The 21,666-nt window shown below is 53.7% G+C and overlaps 2 protein-coding genes across 4 annotated transcripts; both read left to right on the top strand.

Annotated features, from left to right (window-relative positions):
* Positions 1-2,236: 2,236 nt before the first annotated feature.
* On the top strand, positions 2,237-11,537 carry LOC310882315 (uncharacterized protein). The gene is made up of 4 exons (XM_083800895.1): positions 2,237-2,271; positions 4,091-4,198; positions 6,043-6,156; positions 10,049-11,537. The coding sequence occupies exon 4, from the start codon at positions 10,098-10,100 to the stop codon at positions 11,103-11,105; it is 1,008 nt and encodes a 335-aa protein (XP_083657021.1). The 5' UTR covers positions 2,237-2,271; positions 4,091-4,198; positions 6,043-6,156; positions 10,049-10,097; the 3' UTR covers positions 11,106-11,537.
* A 184-nt stretch (positions 11,538-11,721) lies between these two features.
* HMOX2 (heme oxygenase 2) lies at positions 11,722-21,150 on the top strand. Of its 3 annotated transcripts, none has more exons than XM_083800889.1 (6): positions 11,722-11,875; positions 16,069-16,179; positions 17,907-18,024; positions 18,720-19,211; positions 20,166-20,286; positions 20,370-21,150. In XM_083800889.1, the coding sequence occupies exons 1-6, from the start codon at positions 11,805-11,807 to the stop codon at positions 20,492-20,494; spliced, it is 1,038 nt and encodes a 345-aa protein (XP_083657015.1). In that variant the 5' UTR covers positions 11,722-11,804; the 3' UTR covers positions 20,495-21,150. The 3 variants fall into 3 exon arrangements, with proteins under 3 accessions (XP_083657015.1, XP_083657017.1, XP_083657016.1); XM_083800891.1 differs by having other exon boundaries at positions 11,838-11,940; XM_083800890.1 differs by lacking the exon at positions 11,722-11,875 and adding an exon at positions 11,916-12,379.
* The last annotated feature ends 516 nt before the right edge of the window (positions 21,151-21,666 follow it).

The following is a 21,666-nucleotide window of genomic DNA, read 5'->3' as shown; positions in this document are numbered from 1 at the left end:
CAATGCGAAGCTATAAGTAATGTCTTATGAGGGACTTGGGGGTCGGGTCGTTCTAGGCAGCGGTGTTGGGTCTGGTTGAGAGCAGGAGGAGCTCCACAGTCTGCGGCTGTACTGCCCGGAACCTGAGCAGAAACCTGGAGGAAGAGGAGTTGTGGCGGGTGCCCTGCAGCAAAGAGAGGTGGAATGGGAGAGGCCACCTGGCAGTGGCTGATGAGCGGTGCGTTGGTGACCTGGAGAGCGACGAGCTGCCCCGTTCTTCAGGGACGCACGGCCGAAAGGTAAGGGAGGCTACGGGGAGGGCAGGGGAAGGTGCTGGAGTCTGCCGGGACGGCTGCGGGGAAGGGTCTGCTCTGGCCTTGGAGGGAGGGCTGCTGGTGAAGGGGAAACAGGTAACTCATTCATGACCGAGGGCTTATGAACCTCCTCCCTCAAGTGTCGCTGCAGCATGTGTAATGGCGTGGGGACTTCCTAGCAAAACCTTCTGTCATGTCTGGTGAATTTTCAGGAACTTGGGGTAGCTTTCTTCCCTGGCAATCACAGCACTTCTCTCCCCCACTTTCTTGTGCAAGAGCTGCTATGAGACAACTTCGTTAAATGGCCAAGGCTTGCCTTTAAGTGGCATTCCAGGAAATGTTTCCCTCAGCGTACCGTGTGTTTCTCTCAAGCACATGCTTCATGCTCAGAAAAAGCTTCAGCCATACTTGTCAGTCTTAATATGGGAAAATAAATAAGATCCAGTCCCAGCTTTTTTGCTCTGCTTTTAAAGTAAGACTTACATTTATGATCAAAGATTTTTTAATCAATTCTTTGTTACATCTTAAACTTTGGTAAAGGCAGGGTCACATTTTGGTGCATATAAATTACAATTGTTCAAGTATAAGAGCATTTTGTCATAAAATACTGTTTAGCATGCTGTGAAAAAAGTCTGAATTTTAGTCACTGAAAGTGTCTTCATCCTCTTGTTTTTGTCATCCATAAAACTTGCAACTGGGCAGTCTTTGTCTAATGTAAAAAGATAATTTTAAATATCACGTCTGCACTGTCAGGCTTTGGATATAACCTACGATGCTTTCTTATTTATGAAGCTGACAAAATGTCTCTTGTAATTCTAAAATTTTTCTCAGATGACAGATAAAGGATTTAAAATCTTTTACAGCCTTTAAGAACACAAGGACATATCTGACATTTTACTGCAAATTTTCTGAAAGCAATTATTCATTCGCCTGCTCCATTAATCCGCAAGCAAAGAGTGCCTCCCCAAGCTAACACTGGCGTTGCCATCTGCCAACGATCATATGTTGCCAGTCTGATTTGTATGTAATTCTGTGTTTCTTACCTTCACGATGCAGACTCATATTCTGCCTTGGAAAATCCATTGTCATCATTTTTTATTTCCGACTGTGTAGTGGCATCTAAAAAAATATATTGATACTTCTATTTGTTTTAACACTTCCAAGGCTACAGAAAAAAACACCTTTTCAATTAAGGTTTTAATTGTTTTTTAAGTTAAAAAAGGAGCAGATACATTACTGGCGTTGCTGAAACCTTCTGTCTTACCAAGATGTACCACGTTAACTCTGAATGAGCTTTGGAAAGCACAGCTTCTAAATTCACTGTGGCAGTCAAAAGATGTGTGTCATTGATTTATGGATACTGTTTTGTAGCTGTGTTGTTTTGTTTATTGTCACATTTCCTGCCTAAAAAAATAGTCTCAAAAGGTTTATTCTGAAAAGCTGTGCGGCAGATGTGTTTGTAATAACCTTGCATATGATAAGAGCGCTGTTTCCTTATACAGACACGGGTCTGTCCTCTTACCTTAGAAGTCACCCTGTCTGTTAATGACATTTCTTCATTGGATATAATCCATCACCATGGCCAAGACCTATATAGAAGCCAATTTAACCACAAAACATGAGAGTACTATAAAGCATAGAGTAGTGACTGCTGTGTTTTCCCTTAGTACTGGGCCAACAGACTACAAATATTATGTTTATAGTGCTAGCGTTTAGATTTCATGGGGATAAATATGACAGCAATCCTTCCTGCAGTTCTTTTAGAGGACTAGATCTGTTTGGGAAATACATTTCAAATGTACTCATTTGCTTTTTGCTAATGCTTTAAATCATTCCTGTATAACATTTCTTTCAGAGACATTGCATATAAGCTGCTTGCTGTTTAATGAAACACCAAAGTGCCTGGGAGAGACGACACAGCCTTCAGCAAAGATATCTCTGTGATTCAGCTGCTGTCCCCCAGAACGGGGTTTCGGAGGTACGTGCGGTATTTCTCTGCCCAGGTCTCTTGTCTCTGGCTGGCCAGCTGCTCTAGTGCCCATGCAGTCACCCAGTAAGCTCAAACTGGGGGATACATTCACAGCAGTATGGGACATTGACTCACTCCTTGCCTAAGCTCAGCACAAGCCCACTTCCCCCTTTCCCATTGCTCTATACAACAGCGAAGGCCACATCTCCACTCTTGTGACCTAGGACTGTCCAGCTACCTGATGCAGCACACCTGGTGGGCCCTCATCTGCCAGCAGGACACTGAGCCCGAGTACAAATTCCCAGAGCTCTGCTTTGCTGCCTTCTGGCACTCTCTTCTCAGAAGGAGTTGGTTATTGTCATGTCTCAATGTTTGTTTGTCTTCATTGAAATTCTGCAACAAGGTGTCTGTGTTTCAGCCTGGGGTGGGCGTTTGCTGTTCACCTGACAGAAACCTTCCCAGAAATGCTCTTTTATACCATTTATTTTCCTGGGTGTTGGTGCAGAGAAGGGTGAAAGATGGTCGTGTTTGGCACAGTGGCATGGCAGCACGTTAGAGAGGCGCTTGAAGGGGATTGAGCAAGTGAAGCCAAGAGGAGAGAGGAATGGCCTGACTTTGGAAGTACCAGCAGCCCATAGGACAGCCTGGGCTGGAAGGGGCTGCAGCACATTTGTGTCTGCTGGCAACCCCAGAGACAGCTCCCAGAATTGGCAGTGTGACTCATTTTCCTGCCAGTCTCCCAGTTTTATGAACATAAAATGTTCATCTCACATCGTAGAGCTGTTGAGGTTACAGGGGTGTAGGGCTAAATAACAACATCCAGTTTTAGAAACATGGCAGCACAAAGGGAATGACAGACATGAAGCTGGCTAAAATCATCCTTGTTTTTGTGCTCTTTCACCGGTGCCCGGCCATATGCCAGGGCTCTCTCATTGTGCCGTGAGAGGCAAACAGACTGCTTTTCTGGGCAGTAAAGTCCCTTGTCCAGTGTCAAGTGACTGGCCATCCTGTTTGTGTGGCGGCTGCTCGTCTGGCGTGAGAGAACAGACAGTGATGTGCTCTGCCCAAAGCCGGTGCTGCTGGTGCTGCCTCCTGCCCAGGCAGCCTCGGCCTGAAGCCAGCGAGCTCCTGCAGTGCCCAGTGCCTGCCTTCCCCGCAGGAACAACCAGCTCCAGCAGCACCTGCTGGGAGCTGCACAGGCTTTCATGCTCTGACGTTTGTGGGAGGCCAGAGCGCGAAGTCACCTGAATGTCCCTTCAGCACAGGCTGGATGGCAGAGTCACCGCAGCACCATGAGCCCAGGAGGAGGAAGGATTTCACCTTAGCGCCCTGCTCTGTGCTGGTATTACTTATTCAAGTGTGTTGTGTTCTTTCTTTGCTTTCTCTGAAGCATCTGTCTTGTCAGCTGCTGGGCAGGGAGCTGTGTGCTGTACTCAGAGCTCAGGTTTGTCAGCCATATGTCCTCCACGTGGGGTGTGCAGAGTGTGGATGTGTTTTCTCCCAAGTGCAGCGTACAGGAGCCCTGCACCTCCTTGGACTCACTGCTCACTTCTCATGCCTTGTGGCACAAAATCACAGTAAGCACAAGCTCCAGAGAAATGGGGACAGAGAACCAGAGGCATATGAGCAACATACCTCAAACAGCTTCTGCTGCAGCTAATGTCTCCTGGTGTGAGTGATTTTTCATTGTGTGCACACCATTGTGGTGATGCTGGAGCCAGGAGGAGGTGAAATCTAAGTCCAGGAGGGTTTAAAACAGAGGCCGTCTGTGGGACTGGGGATACTGCGATGGAAGTTTGACTTGCACACCTTTTCCTTTCATTGAAAGAGGTTGTCCTTGGCTGGAGGAAAACAGCACAGCTTTGTTCTACGGAGATGTGTGGGCTGGGTGTCCTGGGAGAGCCCTGCTGGCTTCTGGCACTCTTCAAACTCTGAGGTGAGGAAAGCTGGGAACCAGATGTGTCTCAGCCATGCCAAAGCGATTGCTATCAGATGTGCGAAGCATTGCCTTCACACTTAGCAAGTGTTTTGGCAGAATAGCTGTTAGCTACCTGTGGGTCAGCTCCTTGGGTCCCTGGAGCCCAGCCCAGCCACTGTATTGTAGCACCTGCCTCCATTTTCTGGCAGACGCTCATCTCTGCCAGTCTGGAGGTCGGAAGAGACCAAAGCCAAGCCACCTGCACACGTCTCCCTCCCACCCGCCTATCACATGTGATTTGTCTCAATTTTCTACTGTGGGCAAGGACAGTTCCCAAGGGATGTGTCTTCCCAGGCAGGGATTTCCCCTCTGATGCACTCCCCCTGCAAACACATGGCAGCGCTTAGTGTTATGGAGTTATCTTTGGAGCAAATAACTCATTTCTCCTCTCCTAAGGAGAGGATGCCCATTGCTAAGTCAGGTATTATCTCTTGCATGGAACAAGAAGATGGGCAGCTGGTCACCAATCTCAAGGGCTCTGAAGAGGAGGAGTTGCCAAGTGGCCCCTGTGCAGGTAAAGCACATTAGACTTCTGGGGAAATGCCGGTCAGAGAGGTAAAAATCTGACTTGCCAATGTCTTATCCCCTTCTGGAGATGAGCAGGAAAGAAGATGGAGCTTGCTTGTGTGTCCACAGCCAGACAGTGTCTCACAAAAATAGCAGGGTTGACCCAGAGTGCATCTTTCCCATCTCCTATGCAGTACCTAGGCAGGGCTGCACACTTGCTCTCTGACAGCCAGGGGCCTACCATCAGCTTGCAGTTATTAATTTGGTTTCTTTGTTGCTTCTGTGGCTGGTTGGCCCCTCTGGAGCAGTTGTGCTAGACTCTCAACATCTCCTGTGCCTGACACTTCTTACCAGTAAGGTCAGGTCAGACTTTGAGGAGCAGAGCAGGCTTTTGTGTTTGCCAGGAGCTTTCCTGCTTGCAGAGCCCTCGGTAGCTCGGAGCTGGTTGGGTTCCTGGGGGCTTTGGTGGATCGTCCACGCAGCACCGCTGCACCCTGCCCATGGGGTGCTGAGGGAGGCCTGGCTGTGCCCCGCTGGGGCACGTCAGCAGGATGAAGCTCTCTGTAACGCATTAATTTTCTCTCATTTGAGCTTTCTGGGCAATTACATATATTAGCAGTGTTTCTGACTAAGGCAGATATCCATGCTATTTAAGTAATGAACGAAAGTAGGTTCCTTATTGGGCAATGCCTGAAGTTTTTTTTAAAAGATCTTATAAAATGCATTGTTAAAGCTAAAAGTCAGGGGAACCAGCACCCCTACTAGTGTTGTAGAGCCATGCTGTAACAGAAGCGGGCCTTTCTGACACCGAGGTGCGCATTGTGGTGCTGTCCCCACCAGCCGTTCTGCTCGGGATTCTCCTTTTATTGCAGCTGACCGGGGGCAAGGAGGAGGCGAACGCCCACCGGGGCCGCCCGGCACAGCCCGGGGGCCTCCTCCGCGCCGCCAGGAGCTGGCTTCAGCGGCCGCCTCCCGCCGCCGGCCGGCACCGGGCCTCAGGAGGGCCGCGGGCCGCCGCCCGCCATTTTCCGCCTCCCTCACAGGCGAGGGCGCCGCCCGCCATTGGCCGTCGCCATCACGTGTTCCCCGCACACAGCGGCTGCGGGGAGCCGCCGCCGTGCGGGGCCGGGGCCGCGGTGCGGGGCCGCGGGGGGCCGCGGGGTGCGGGGAGCTGGGGCTGCCCGGGGGGGGGGGGGGGGGCTCCTCGGGGGGTTGTTGTGGGCCCCCCTCCCCGTCGGAGCGCCCCGAGAAAGGGCAGAGGCGGGCTGACGGCCCCCCCTCTTCTCCCCGAGCAGGACCCCCCGGAGCGGAGCCGGCCATGATCTCCCACGCGGACCGGGAGGAAGAGCTGCGGGCCTCCCGCCTGCGCGCGGTCGAAGGGAAGGCAGCTCCGAATGGCAGCCGTCCAGGTAAGGGGCCGGTGCGACCGGCTGGGAGCCTGCCGCCGGGGAAAACGGCTCTGGCACCCCCCCGGATCCTGCCAGAACGTGCAGCAGTGGTCGTACTGGGTCACACCATGGTCTGTCGAGCGTTGTCTGCCCCGACAACGGCTGTCACCGGACACAGGCAAGAGCAAACAGGTGGTGCTGTGTCCATGTGCCTTCTCAGGCCTCAGCAGCCTGTGTCTTCACAAGCTCCTGGGCTAGATGTCTTGGTATCTCATAGCCCGCTTTGTATTTTGTTGCCTTCTGGATTTATTTGCATTTTTAGCATCCATGACAGCTTACAGGAAGGAATTCCACAGCTTAGTTAGCTACCTCCTTTGGTTTGCTTTGAAGCCGCCTTCTAGTAGTTCATTTGATGCCAGTAACTCTATTTTCAGAGCAAATGGGGCAGAATGGATCCCTACCCACTCCTCAGGCCACTTGTGCTTTTACAGACATCTGTTATATCCCCTATCAACTGTAGCTTTTGCAAGCAGAACGGACAGATGAGTCATCTCCAGTACAGAAGCTGTGCCATGCCTTTGATCATTCTTTTTTCAATGTATTTTTCTCAGTGCTATTAGAGCTTTTGTAAGGTGGGGGATCCGTCCTCCCCCTTGCATGTAATCAGGATGTGGACTTACTGTGGATTCAGAGAAGCAGGGAAGAATGACACTCTATTTTTCCCCTCTATTCTTTTCCCAACAGTTGCTAATATTTGGTTAGCTGTTTTGCATGCCCAGCAGCTGTGGTTTTCATCAATGTTTTCTAGTGCCAAGATGCTATTCCTGAATGATACCAAGAACACCCCAGGCTCATCCTCGTATAAATGCAAGGTATAGAGGCTTTCCTCCCCTGCAGTTCTTTGTTTACCTGCAGTGAATGTCCCCTGTTGTTCCCCTGCCACCTAACTGGTCACTATCACAAGGCTCCGCCACAGCTGATCTTTACAGTCATCCTTTGTTTCCTTAACCCTGGTAACACAGACTCATCAGCAGACGTCTCCACTTCCCCCTTTGCTCCATTAGTACCTTCTTTTGGGTCACTTTTTCCATGGCAATTTAGTTTCTTCATCAGTTTTGGTGAAGCAAAAATGTCATTCAGGAATGTTTTTGGATGCCTGATCTCCCTTTTGCTAACACTGGTGTTATCTCTGAAGAACTCTAAGTGGTTTGTGAGATGAGACTACTTTTTCCAAAGGCCATGCCAGCTCTTCCCCAGTATGCCCTCTTTGATCATCTGTCAGTAATTCTTATATTCCAGTTTCTGTTCATTTGCTTGGAATGTCTGTCGGGCTTCCTGGTCCCTGCAGCTCCCCTCGAGCCTTTTCTCTGGCATCACATCAGCCACCTTCCAGTCCTGACAGTGAGGTACAACAGTTAAAAGAGTCCAGCTGTGTTGTGAGGCCATGTGAGCAGCGCTGCTGAGTTGGACCAAAGGTCTGAACGGCTCAGAGCCATGTCTCAGGGATTTCAGGACTGGCCAGAAGTAGATGTCAGGGAAGGGAATAAGCATACGGACGACACCTCTCCCCAGCACACTCTACCATTCTTCCACTTAAAATACTTTCAGAAAGTTACAGTCACCAAGATTTCAATTAAACCCTATACAGACAGCTTTTCCTGGATACCAGTTAAGATTTCTGGTACGTCAGAAGTAACAAAAATGGTTGTAGAAGTTTCATAGTGGAGAGCTGGAACCATGGCAGTAAACAATGTAACATGAAGCTTAAAATTTCTGAATTTCCCCAAAAAGTACAGAACACCATAGAAGACTTGATTCTTATGTGCTTTGAAGACTTCTTCAAGTTCTGCATAAAGAAACAAAATTCTGTGTAAATACCAAATTTAGGGTAGGTGAAGAATATCTCTCTGTGCCACAACAGCAGCACAGCAGCTTCACTAGCTCCATCATCTACTCGGTAAGTCTGAGGTACCGGTCAAGAGCTTCATGCTGGCCTGTCAGAAATGTCAACCTGTGTTTGGGTATCATCTTACGCTAGTCCTTCAGGCCTGGATGGATGTAACTGCAGGCAAATGGAAATACCTTCATGGTGAAGAGCAAAATTCCAGTTCCTGTTGCTCTCAAAGGATGATTTTAACAAGAACTTTGAGGGAAAAACTGGACTAACTACCATGCCAAATTGCCATGAAAGGTATCTCAGGAGTTTGCTGTGAAATCATGTTGCGATGCTTTCTTGCACTGACTACAAAGAGGAAGATTAAATATGTGTATATGTTGGTCTGGTTAGAAATTGTAGGCTCGAAGTCCTTCCTTTATTGCATACTTACGGTTCAGTAGTGACTCTCGCCTTCCAAGGCATGCAGTTCCTTATCGCAGCTCTACCAGACCACAGGAAGCGCCTGTGGTTCGTAGGTCTGTCCCACAGGACCAATATGTTACCAGTTTATTTCACAAGAGTTTTCACAGAATCAGAAGGTAGCGGTCAAATCTATGTCACTGTGGGGGAGAAAAAAATCTGGAGGTCTCCATGTCTGTGGCTTTAGACTTCAGCTTGTTCCATGTTTTGGGTCTACATATAGTCAACAGCAAGAAAGCCTTTATCTCTGGAAGTCCGTGTAAAGAGATGCCATGGGAATCTGTTTGCGTGATGAACCTGTCTTAAATTTGGATGTGACACCTCTCTTCAGAGATAGGTGTTGCCATTTCGACATCCCACATACTTCCCTCTGATGTCCGTTTACCCTTCCCTGACAGCAGAAGGGTGCGTGCTCACTGCTCCTGTCTTGCCAATTGAGTGTAGAAGCCTGCTAAGAGCTGTTCCTCCGCTGGCAGCAAGGCCCACAGCACAGTTGGGGTTACAGGTTTTTGAGCCTGTTAAGGTGCTCATCAAACCAGATTTCAGCAGTGGAAGGAGTCACCGCTCTCTGTAAATGCCCTAGAAATCTATACAAGCACCTTGTCCTCGAAGGCTTTCAAGTGACCTGGGTCTGTGTAGCATATATTGGTATCATTAACACTTCTGCAAGACAGTGTGAGCAAGAGGGAAGGCTTTTGCCTGTGTCCCAGAAGGCGTTCATAACTTCAGCTGGCGTTACTTCCTCTGACTTGCACTACCTTCATCTTCCATGTTTATCAGCTTTCTGCAGTTCATAATCTGGAATCAACTGTGCTGGATCTTCAATGTGCTCAGACTGTGTTCTACCAACAGTGGCTTTGACAGTGGATTTGTTCTGCACTGTTGGAAACAGAAAGTTACTTTGCTGCTGCTCTAAGATTGGCATAAGCCATGCTGCAGGCGATGGGCGTGTTTCATGCCTTAGGGCCAATGTCTTCTTCGTGCGTTTGCTCTCTCTGCATTACCAGCAGCACAAGAAAGAGCAGAGATTGCATCCTTTGTAATGAAAGTAACGTTCTGCTGAACAAGGTAGTTCTTTATGACCCTTCTCTGACTTCCAGTTCAACTTTTAATAGCGTTTTCAGATATAATATCCCAGAATAGCAGCAATCTTCTCCCATTTGAGCACTAAACTTTTACCTGTGATGTGCATATAATTTCAGTAGAGTCAAGTTACTGCAGAGCATGCAGGGCTATTTTCAGGGTTTGTTCCTGTGAGCACTGCAAAATCCACCCAGTAGGCTGGAGGGAAATACCAGAAAATTTTAACCTTCAAGTCAATCCGTTGAGTTTTTAGAATTTGTCCCCTTTTGATTTCCCGTGTCCAATGCTTCCTTTCTTGCTTGTGACTCTTCTTGATTCTCATTTTCTTGCAGCTGAGGAAGGGATTTCGAGCAAGAAAGAGGAGGATCCCCACCAGGGCATTCCTGGGCCAGGGAAGCCCAAGGGCTTACTGTCAGGACTATCCAAGGAGTAGAGTTCCCAGAGTATTGCACATGACCAAGTTCCCCCCCACAGGTCAGAAAGGGTTCAAAGACCTCCCCTGGGGAGGAGTCAAAGTCGAGTGATGCTGCGTGGAAAAAGTTTCAGGAGGCTGCCTGATATCATCCAGCAGAGAAATCCTGCTGCGGGGAGACTGACGATATGTGGGGACTGCGGGAAGAGTTTCCGGGTGAGCTCCAACCTCGTCCAGCATCGGAGAATCCACACTGGAGAGAAACCCTTCACCTGCTCCGACTGCGGGGAGAGCTTCCGGCAGCGATCGCACCTCATCCAGCACCAGAGGATCCACACCGGGGAGAGGCCCTACGAGTGCACCGAGTGCGGGAAGAGCTTCAGCATGAGCTCCAAGCTGATCCGGCACCAGATAACCCACACTGGGGAGAAGCCCTACAAGTGTGCCGAGTGCGGGAAGAGCTTCTCTGGGAACTCGCAGCTCGTCCAGCACCAGCGAGTGCACACCGGGGAGAAACCCTACAAGTGCAGTGACTGCGGGAAGAGCTTCAGCGTGAGCTCAGCCCTGACGCGACACCAGCGGGTCCACACTGGGGAGAAACCCTACGAGTGCGCAGAGTGCGGGAAGAGCTTCAGCCAGAGCTCCGAGCTGATGAAGCACCAGCGCGTCCACACTGGGGAGAAGCCCTATGAGTGCTCCGAGTGCGGGAAGAGCTTCACGGTGAGTTCTGCCCTCATCCAGCACCGGCGGTTCCACCTGGGCGAGCGCCCCTACGGGTGCACCGAGTGCGGGAAGAGCTTCACGGTGAGCTCCCACCTCATCCAGCACCGCCGCTTCCACACTGGGGAGCGCCCCTTCGAGTGCACCGAGTGTGGGAAGAGCTTCCTGTGGAGATCAGCCCTGCTCCGCCACCACAGGGTCCACACAGGAGAGAGGCCCTATGCCTGCGCGGACTGCGGGGACAGCTTTCGGCAGAGTGCCCACCTCATCCAGCACCGGCGCACCCACACCGGGGAGCGGCCCTACGCCTGTGCTGACTGCGGGAAGGGCTTCACCGTGAGCTCTGCGCTCCTCCGGCACCAGCAGATCCACAGGGCCGGGGAGCCCCAGGAGGGGTGAGAGTGGGGTGCAGTCAGGTCTGGTGCCCTGTGACATCCCCGGGGAGCAAAGCCCGGCGTCGCTCTCCCTTCGCTCTGTCGATTGCCCCGCTTACGGAGAGTGAAAGCAATTTCTTTTTAGGAGAATGGAAAGGAGGTTCTTCAGGAGGCCCTAAAAAGTAGGGGTGGAAGAAAGGGAGAGTGTGTGCAGAGAGCTGACCTGGAGGTGTGATGCCGTGGCGGGAGGAGGTGGTGGTCAGAGGGGTGGCGCTGAGGAGAGGCGGGAGGGCAGGCGTTGGGGCAGCCTGGAATATTCCGTGGTGTGTTTTAGAGGAGGGGAGATACCGTGCCTTTGGAGAACTTACAGCGGGAAGTAAACGGACCATCTTAGAGCCTGCAAACCTCTGACGAGGTAAACAAAAAGACTCGCCAATAAAGCCTTCACCACACCGCCGCTGACCCCGTTTTTCTCCCGCCGCCCGCGCCCGGCCCCGCCGCCTCCCCCGGGGGCTCAGCGCCCCCTCACGGCCGGGGGCCGCCCGCCCTTCGGGAGCCCCCACTGCGCCTGCGCGGCCGGGGAGGGGCCTCCTGCGCCGGCCACGGCGGGGCGGGCCCGAGAGCCCCCTAGTTTTTGACGTGGCAGCCGCCTTCTCCAATCGGCGGCCCCGAGCGTGCCGTCAGGGGTAGGTGATTGGCCGCGCCGCCGCCGTCCCGCATATAAATGCCGGGCGGCCGGCCCGGCAGTCGCATCAGCGCCGCGGGGCAGCGCGAGAACGGTGGCGGTGGCGGGCGGTGAGTGGTGCGCGTGCGCGGCGCCGTCCCCATGGCAACGCGGCGGGGCCGGGGCCGCCCCTGAGGTAACGGCGGGGGCTGGGGGGGGGCCTGGCCGGGGCTCGCCGCGGCTCGCCGCCGGTGCTGGGCCCGGGGCCCGCCGCCACCAGGCCGAGGCGCTCGGGCTCGGCCCCGCCGAGCTCCCGTCGCATCCCGGGGCCGTTCCGGAGCTCGGCCGGCTGGGGCTGGCCCGGTCCGCAGCGGGGCTGGGAGGACCGAGGCCTCGGGGCCTCCCGCTGCCCCCCGTCGGGCGGAGCGGCCGCACTGCCTCGGCCTCTCGGCGCCCGTGCGCGGCTGCGTTCCGCGTGGGGCCGTAACGGCCCGGTGCCGGCGGTCCCGGCACGTCCAGCTGCGTGCCCGCGGGGCCGGTGCCCCTCGGTACCTGGGTGCTTGTCCCGCCGCGCCCTGCCTCCCCCCGGCTGACCGAGCTGCCCCCTGCGCTGCTCCCCCGGCCCACACGAGAAGGTAAAGCACTGACGGGCTGCCTGCTGCGGGGGCTGCTCCCTGAAGCACCCACCCGGGTGAGCACAGCGGTCTGTGAGCTCACCAGGAGCTTTCCTCCGTGATGAACTCGCTGAGGTGCTGGGCTGCAGCTGGAGGGGGGCAGGAGTCGCGTTTGCTTGGGCACTGCTGGGAGCGCCTGGGGCTTGACGTACTGGCTGTGTCCAGGCAGAGTCTGAAACTCAGGTGGGGTCAGGAAATGTAGTGACTTATGCTGTGGGTCTCTGCTTCCACCAGCCAAGTACCTCCCTAGAGGGAGAAGGAGTTGAGACACTCTTCTGATATAATTGCCAGGTTACCTTGGTGATGGCTTCAAGCTGCTAGGCCTGGAGTTGTAGGATTCGTCTCACCTTTGAGATGCTTGAGTACACAGCACGGCTGGACGCTGATCCTCAATGCCAGGATGCAAGCTGTGTGCGTTTGGGGAAGCACCTTCAAGTCGCGTGCTAGTTGAACAGCAACTGTGAACTCTGTACTGAGTGGGTGTTCTGTGAATTATTGAACCTCTGAGAGTGCCTGAGCAAAGCCAGGACTTCCAGTCTCAGTTCCCTACTGCAGTGCAGTCTCTTGACTTCCTTCAAAGGGCAGGGTCATCCCGGGGTTAGGCATCGTCCTACGCTGAGAACAACAGCCGCGCACCTCGAGTGTGAAGCTCGCTGTGCAGATGTCTGTAGGGGAAAAGCAAGTGCTGGCTAGATGAGGTGGGGATATTTTCCAGGAGGGCTTTAGTGCTGTTATTGGAAAATAAAGACTTGGAGTGCTGAGTTGTCCTGTACCAAAACTTCTTTTCCACTTCTCCTGCCCTGCTACCCCAGGTCTCGTGGCCGTTGGACTCCTCCCAGGCAGGGTGCTGGGGAGGTATGTGTTTACTCTGAACATCAGCCAGGGGTTGGATGAGCACAGAGCTGCTCCCAGCAAATGAAGCCGTGTTCTGGCCTCTGAAGCGGAGGCAGGCAGCTGCTCAAACCTCCCCCTCGGCCTGTAGGACACTGCCTCCTTTGAAGGAGAGGGGTGGCCCAAGAAGCCAGTGCTCTGACCAGTGACCGTGTCATAGAATTTCAGCTGCTTGTTATTGAGTAAAAACAGCGGTCTGTGGTGAGATGGGTTATAACGCTTTGATTTTCCCCTCCTCCAAGTTCTCTTCAGGATCCTAATATGGAAGAGGACGGGGTTTTGATTGGTGCTGACTTGCCTCTTGAGTTTGTGGCTCATCAGGGAGCTGTCTGTGCTAGAGCCTGTATCAGGAAGATCTAAGCTTCCTTATTTTCCTGTATGTGTGCTGTCCTCACCTCGTGCTGAAGGGACCGGTGTCCCTGCCCTATGTTTTGCTGTGGAGGCGAGCACGTCGAACCGAGCTCTAACAAAAACGGCACGCGAGATGTGGGTCTGAGAGCCTGCCAAGGTCCTTAAATGACTTCTTGTGTGCTAACACCTTCTTCTGAGGGGGGCAGTGCTACCTGAACAGCAGCTCACCGTGCTGAGCAGTTGCGCTTCCACAACACTGGCGACAGCTCTGGGCAAGTGCCTCTGAGCCCCCTCAGATGCTCTCTGCATAGCCTGGCGAGCAAAGCGCCGGTGTTGGTGAGCACCACTAAACAAAGTGTGCTCAGGGGCGCGGGGCTTGCCTAGTGGGTGTGTTAGCAGGCTTGCCTTGGTCGAAGATGAGCTCAGGAGCTGTGCTGTGTATGTCTGGCCACTGGGAGCCTCTGACCATTGCTGTCCCTGAATTTCTGGAGTTTGGTCTGTGTGTTCCTTTGGGTTGGGTTCACCTTCTGCCTTTGTACCTCCTCCAGGCGGTGTGCGGTGCCGAAGCGCCCTTCGTGGCTCCTGGTGCCTGCTGCTTTGCATCCGGGGCCGGGAAGGCAGCACGCCCTGCCTCGGGGCTGCAGCTCCTGGGAGGGATGAGACAAATCAGAACCAGTTCCTCTGGCTCAGGTTTGGAATCTGCATTTCTTGGGCAGCGCCAGGCCTGAAGTCAGCTGAGCAGAAAGCCAGGCTGCCATGAAGAGTTCCCCCCCTGTCGGCAGGGAGCTGGCTGGCTTGCTGGGCGGGCAGCCTGTGCCCACTCGTGCCTGTGGCAGGCTTTTCTCTGGGCCTGGGCAGGGGCAACCTGCAGCACTGCGGGCATCCCCTCGTGTCCCGCTGAGGCTGTGCTCAGAGCACCTCCGAGGCTCTCGCTGCTGTGTGGGGCTGGCTGCTGTCCTGGAGCAGCCTGGTTTTGACCCGTTGGGCACTGCTCTGCGCTCCCACCCAGGGCAGGCCCTGTGGCAGTGAGCGCAAGGACGCCCCAGCATGGGTGAAAGCTTTGCCCTGATGGTGTGTCCCCGAGCTGGGGCAGGGCCCTGCTCCTCCGTACCCGGGGGTGAGCTCAGACCCAGCTCCTGCTGCTCTGCAGGGCCGTAAGGGTAGCTGTAACCCGAGGGCTGGAAGCTGGGGCAGTTAATTTATAACTAGCACTCTTGGTGTTAGCGTCTTGCTAGCTTGGAGCCACCAGGCGATCTCCCTGTTCTGGCTCTGTGCAGGCTTGCTTGGTGTGCCTGCAGCCGTCGATCTGCTCATCTCTTCCACAGCCTCCAGCCAGGGGCCGAGTGGTGAGCCCACGGGTGCAGCCTGCGCAGGGAGGTGGGAGCCAAGCTGGGAGAGCAGGAGGGGTCCCTCTAAGCAGCCAGGGCTTCCTGGAGAGCCAGCAGGGAGCTTAGCGCCTGCCTCTTCTGGCAAGGCTGCCTGGAACTCGGTGGTGTAATCAGCACAGCGCTGATTACAGCTCCATTTTCTAAATGAGGTGGCTGGATTTGTGGCGTAGCCGGGGTGTTCAGCTGGGCTAAGCCAGGTACACACCTGCTGCTGCTTCTGGGTGCTTCTCGTGCAGCCTGCTACGTCCGCGGAGGCTTTTCTCTTCCCAAAATGGGGGGGGGAGATTGCAGTTGCTTCTGGGGTTTGGAGTAAACCCTGTTCGGTGGGAGAGGAGTGGTAGCAGGAACACTGTCTGCAGCTCACTGTGCTCAATAGTAGCTGCTCTGATGCTTTGTGGAGAACAGCCTGGGGAAGGCAGAGCAGCGGGGTCTGCCCCTGCTTTGGGACTTGTTCATATGCCCTTGCAGGGAGGCTTTCGTTTCTTCCAGGAGCTGTGGGGCGTCAGAGCCTGACTTAGTGCTTCGGTACTGCCGGGCAGCTGAGGTGGTTGTTCATCTTCCGAACTTCCAGGTAGCTTACGGAGGAGAGGTGCTTCCCCATCCAATTACCCCGCTCCAACTCCAGCCTCGGATGCGATGTTCGGTAGCAGCAGCGGAAAGCAGCTTGCTCACGAGTTCGGTGCAGGTTGCTGACGTGGAGGTCTCGGGTAGCCTTCAGCCAGCAGCCCTCCTGAAGCGTGGCGCCTGATGCAGGCTGCTCCCGGTGTCGTGGGGCTCCTCTGAGAGCAAGGTTTTGTCGGCTGGCTGTTAGCGTTGAGGTTTGGAGGAGCTGAACTGAACGAGCAAGGCTGTTCCCTTGAAAGTGTCCTGGTGTGCAGCGGAAAGGGCCGGTGGCTGCTCCTTGCTGCCCTGTGTGTGGTGCAGCTGCAGGACTCCCTGCTAGGCTGCTCGACACTTCCTACATATCCCTTCCACTAAGGCAGCTTCCCTCTAACATCCCGCTCTAACTCTGCCTTTCAGAGTGCCTAATCCCCAACACAGACCAGCAATGCCGTCCCTTGTGGAGAGCTCGGAAGGGGGAGACGAAGGGGAAAGTTTACGCTATGAGGAAATGGAAGATGACAACGTCAGGTGAGTGGTGCTGGCCCTGTCTTGCAACATGGCACAGACAGGGTCTTGGGCAAGGCGGGAGAGCTGCCAGGTAAAGGAGTGGTATTTCTCCGCGTCTGAGAGGGAGTGAGGGACTAGAATAGGTGATTAATCAAATGCATGTGCAGTAAAGTCTGTTTATTCAACAGTGTAGTGAAAGGGTGGAAGGGATGGGAAGGAATGATCAACAAGCTGTCAGCAAGCAGGGTTTTTTTTAGGCTTTACTCAAACTTCAGAAGTGCTTTGGCCGTTTAGCAGTCTTGTTTGTGCCTTCCTTGCCAAGGTGAACTGGCCTTTCATGGCTTGCTGGACTGCCTCATGTGATAGCAGCTTCTTATTTTGAAAGATGACTCTAGAGGTGAACTCTGCTCCAGTGAGCTGCATCTCTTGTCTTTGCAGAACACCCACTGGTCTAGGCAACGGTCTGTTCCTGGAGGTTCGTTTAAAAGACAGATGCAGGCACAGTGTCAGCCTCCTTACTCAGTTATGCTCTTCTCCAGCCTTTTCAGTATCTGCAGGATTGCTCTGAAAAGTGGATGTGGAGCAGCCTGAGTAAGCTGAGCTGGAAGCAAGTCCAGCTGGGACGGAGGCTGCCCTACAGCGAAGGGAAATAAGTAGTTGCGTTATTCCTACAGAGATTGGGGCTGCTTCTGTAAGGTGATGTTCTGCAGAACATACGTGTATGTTACTTCATTCAGCGGTACACAGAACTGTTTGGTTGTCCCTCTGTGCAATTAGTAGCTGCCTGCTAGCAGATGTGATGCAGTTGCGCTCAATGCACTCCATGAGTTCTGTTTTAAAAGCAAAAACTTAAGGTATGAAAATGAGAAGGGTGAGTAGGGTGGCTCCCAGGATACCTGAATGGATGGGTTTGCTTCTCTCGGACTAACTTCTCACGAACCTGAGCCTGTTATGCCTCCAGGCGCTCCTGTTGTGTCCAGGCCTTCTCTAGCCTGTTGGATGCATGAGTGTGGAGTGTTCAAAGCCTCTCTTACAGCTAACATACACAGTTTTTATGACTGCTTTGCTACAGGTAGCATGTACAAGATGCACTGTGGCATAATTTTGTGAGCGTAGGTGTTGAGAACTGTACCAAACTTCAGGTAGTGCAGTGGCTGTAATCTAAGCTGATACACTTCTAGAAGGAGAGCCTGTGAAAACCTGCAAAACCAGTGTAATTCAGGGTAAGTAAGCTTTTGAAGGATGTTCCTGCCCTGTTTTGTTGCTGGGCTCTCATTCCTTCTTCAGCAACTAATATAATACCACTGATGCCCCAGTTAGAAAAGCTGAGGTCTTGCCTGTGTGTTCATCTGCAGAGACCAAGGAGGGATACTACTGAGCTCTTTAGCCTGCCCTGGTAGTTGCCCTTGATATGCTCAAGGTCTCCTTTTTTAGTGTTGCTGGGGCTCACGGGGGTGAGAAGGAAAAGTAACAGTGCAACACCTGGGGATTCTTGGCAATTGCTTCGGCATCCTGGGTCGGAGCCTCCGGTAAGGATCAGGCCTCTCGCACTGACAAGTCTGGCTGGCCCGTGGGAGCCTGGCTGCTGCCGCTGTCACCTCCTCCAGGTGGTGCCAGTTGCAGCCTGGGGTGGGCTGAGGGACCCCCAGGATGGCTGGCGGGGGGTGGAAGCTCCCTCCAAACACGGCAGGGACAAGCTCGCTGTACCTGGAGGTGGAGTGAAAGGAGCTCTCCCTGCTTGCCTGCAGCCCCACCGACCTTTCAGAGTTGCTGAAGGATGGGACTAAGGAATCCCACGACCGTGCGGAGAACACTCAGTTTGTCAAAGACTTCCTGAAAGGACGGATCAAGAAGGAGCTCTTCAAGGTGAGTGCGGCTGTGCTCCTTGGCAGAGGAGCTCTTTGACGTACCCGACGACTGATGCAGGCTGGAGCGTGCTGGCCCAGAACAACTTGGGTGGAAGTGCTGGGTGTCTGGCCACGTGTCTGCGGGCAGCTTGGGGCAGGTGCAGCTGCCACACAGACGCTGGTGGTGTGAGCTGCTCAGGAGTGAAGTCTGGGTGGGTTTATGGCACTGATTTTGGCCTCTGGAGGCAAAGCTAGTCTCTGTCTTAGTCAAAGCTAAAGCTTGACTTCAGATCAAATTCCTTTTTCTTCTGAACAGAAGGGGTGGGATTTGGGGTACAAGTAGCACTGTCTGATCCTGAAGGTCTTGGCACACTTGGTATTCTCTAGCACGAGGCTGTTGGTGCTGGTTGTACCTTCACGATGAGCTCAGTCCCTGTGCCTTGCCAGCAAGGTGACAGGAGGCCCAGAGCCTGCAGCTGGCAACATTAGGCTAATTCTTAGCTCCTGCTCTGTAGGCAATGCTGTTAGGAACACCGGTAGAGAAAATTCTTCAAGTGACACGTGCCTGGTACGGGCTCTCCAGGCAGGTTTTGTGTCGAGCCGGGGGGTTTTCTCCTCGTGTACCCCAACTCCGTGCAGGGGTGGGGCAGCCACAAAGTGTCATGTGCCTCTCAAGTGAATGGCCTCTCACATCCGTTGTGCTTTTGTCCGTAGCTGGCTACTGTGGCACTTTACTTCACATACTCTGCTCTGGAAGAGGAAATGGATCGCAATAAGGACAACCCAGTCTTTGCTCCTCTGTATTTCCCTCTAGAGCTTCACCGGAAAGAGGCATTGATCAAAGACATGAAATATTTCTATGGAGAAGACTGGAAAGAGAAGATACAGTGCTCAGAGGCAACGCAGCACTATGTGGACAGAATCCACCACGTGGGGCAGCATGAGCCTGAGCTGCTAGTGGCTCATGCTTACACGCGCTACATGGGGGACCTCTCAGGTGGCCAGGTGCTGAAGAAGGTGGCCCAGAGGGCCCTGAAGTTGCCCAGTACTGATGAAGGGATCCAATTCTACGTGTTTGAAAACATTTCCAATGCGCAGCAGTTCAAGCAGTTGTACAGAGCAAGGCTGAATGCACTGGACTTGGACAAGAGCTGTAAGGAACGGATCGTGGAAGAGGCCAACAGAGCCTTCAGATTTAACATGCAGGTACTGCATCCCTTGAGCCCCTATAGATGTAGGTGCTGCTACTTCCAGCTCTGGACCAGCTTTTAGGCCTGGGTTAATTCAGTTCACTGCTCACCTGGGCATAGTGGTTTGGGTCAGAGGCCAGATGGCGGGGCTCTGGTGTGTGTGTGGGGGGGGGGTTCTGCCTTTGCTGTGTGGGATTCTAGGTTGAATAGCTCTTCCGCTAGTTTCTGGAGACATGGCTGTATCAGGCAGGAATTCCTCCCACACACCGGCACCACAGCTGAGCCCTGGAGGCTAAATTGAGATAACTTTGCCATAAGATTGCCACGGGCTGTGTGCCTTTGAAGCAGCAGTGGGAGCAAAGCTCTCACTTTGAGGCAGCCTCAATCAATTTGAGTGCATTGCACCTTATCCATCCCATGTCTCACCCAGAGATGCCACACGTTGCTGAGTGGCCAGACATGTCTGTAAGCTTGTGGCCCCTCGTTACTTCCCTCCGTGTTTGCCTGTCATAAAACGTGACTGAGCTGCACTGGGGGATGAGCATAGTCTCAGTTACTGGATGCAAGCTTTCATCTGTGCCCATAGCAGGTCACTGTGGTTTAAGCTGGTCAGAAGGGCGGCAGGACGTGGCAGGCTCCTTTGTTGGGATCCTTGCAGAAGCTCTGGCAGCAGGGAGGGGAGAACTCTGCCTTGTGGCAGGCTAGAGGGCAAACAGCGGTGTGATGCTGCATCTCACTGCTGGATTTAACAGCTTCTGGTATGGGCTGCGCCTTCTGAGCTGTGGCGCATCCCAGACGTCACCACACATCTGCCTGCAAGGCGCTCTGAAATGAGTACCAAATGCTGCATTTGGGGTCTGGGTGGAGGGAGGCAGAAGCAGCTCCTGCTTGTTCTCCAGATCATCCCGTGGGTCTGGGTGAAAGCTGCCCGGCTCTGCTCACTTTGTGTGCTCACTGTGCCCACGCACAGGTATTTGATGAGCTGGACAAGATCGGCAAGTCGCTGACAGAAGAAGCCCAAGAAGGAGGCCTTCCACTCCATGATGGAAAAGGAGACCTACGCAAATGCCCTTACTATGCAGACAAACTAGGTGGGTTGTGGGCAGTGAGGGAGCAGCTGCATGAACGTGGCGAAAGACTCACAGCACTAACGATGCTTTCTGTGTTCTGGCAGGCAAGGCAGCACCCGGCTGTCCCTACCACGCTGCCGTGGCCTTGGCAAAGCAGCCCCTGGTGCAGCTGATCCTCGCGGCTTGCGTTGCTGTGGCAGCAGGAGCTGCAGCGTGGTACCTGATGTGATGCCACGGCTGCCACCCGGCTCTTGGTGGTGGCGAGGCGCACCCTGTCCTTTTCCAAACTGTTCCCTTGCCATTGGCGGAGTTGACTGCAGGGAAGTAAGGGGGGGGAAATCTGGGGGACTGTCCAAGACTTTTTGCACACCAATAATGCAAGCACAGTAATATAATGTCTTTAGCTAACTAGTGTACAGGACTGGTCTGGTGAGAAGATGTGAGGATTCCACTTCAGCGCTGCTCCGCTCAGGCTGGAGCAGCTTTTAAGGCTAGAGATGTCTTGTCCTGTAGTGACAGAGTCTGCACATGCTTGGCTTTTCATCTCTTTCCCTGGAGCAGTCTCTGGAGGGTGTTTCCTGCCCTGGGCTGCAACCCAAGAATGTGTCATCAGTCTTTTCAGTGAAGAGCACTCGGTTTTGTACCCTGAGAAACTGATGTTTCAGTCATGCTGCGGTGGTTGTGCCACGGGCCCGTTAGCTCAAAGGAATGTCCTGCTTGTTGCAGTGTCCCAGGGACCAAGCACAACTCATGGGTGGAAGCTCCCTGGGTGAAGGGGGACAGGACCAAATGTGTGGGTTGGGGGTATGAAGGTGTCAGATGTATATTGTGCAACATCAGTTCTTTGCTGAAGCCTTGACTGGAATAAAAACTTGCTATGCTGTAGCTGGGGAAAGCCAGAGGCATCAGTGTGGGAGAATGTAGGCCTGGGGGGGGAGGAAGGCTGGGGCAGAGGTTAATGGAGTGAAGCAGTTTTGTCTTGTTCTGACTCAGCCACTCTGAGGCACTCCTGTCATGCCCACCCCATCCCCGCTGCGTCCTCTTGGTTGCTCATTTACCCAGCCCCTGGGAGGAGGTGACCCACTGCTGCTGTAGGTGCCTGCTGCCCCTGCTTACCTGGGCCTTTCCCCTTGGGAGGAGCCTCCTGGTCACCCCTCCTTGTCCTCTCTGATGGGAGGAAATGCTTCCCTCGAGGCAGGTGCCCTGTGTCACAGGGCTGCTTCTGTGCCCTCTGTGTCCCAGAGCTGTGCTGGGCTGCACCAAGGGCTGCTGGTGCTGCTCTGCCTTCCTCCAGCACTGCCCCTGTTGCCCCCTTCCTTGTTGGCTGCGTGGACAGGAGCGGGGGGCCTGGGCTGCAGCGTGGGGCTGTTACCTCCCACCCTAACACCGTGGGCTGGGTGG

This window comes from Anser anser (assembly GCF_964211835.1).
Source record: "Anser anser genome assembly, chromosome: 15".
In the NCBI taxonomy this organism is placed as follows: domain Eukaryota; kingdom Metazoa; phylum Chordata; class Aves; order Anseriformes; family Anatidae; genus Anser; species Anser anser.
The sequence above is the reverse complement of the archived record's forward strand: the minus strand, read 5'-3'. Positions and strand labels throughout refer to the sequence as shown.

Excerpts from the sequence above, each read along its gene's own strand:
- HMOX2 (XM_083800889.1), top strand. The coding sequence starts at position 11,805 with ATGCCGGGCGGCCGGCCCGGCAGTCGCATCAGCGCCGCGGGGCAGCGC. Across the intron at positions 11,876-16,068 it reads AACGGTGGCGGTGGCGGGCG|AGTGCCTAATCCCCAACACA; the intron begins GTGAGTGGTGCG and ends TCTGCCTTTCAG. Across the intron at positions 18,025-18,719 it reads TCAAGAAGGAGCTCTTCAAG|CTGGCTACTGTGGCACTTTA; the intron begins GTGAGTGCGGCT and ends TTTTGTCCGTAG.
- LOC310882315 (XM_083800895.1), top strand. The coding sequence starts at position 10,098 with ATGCTGCGTGGAAAAAGTTTCAGGAGGCTGCCTGATATCATCCAGCAG.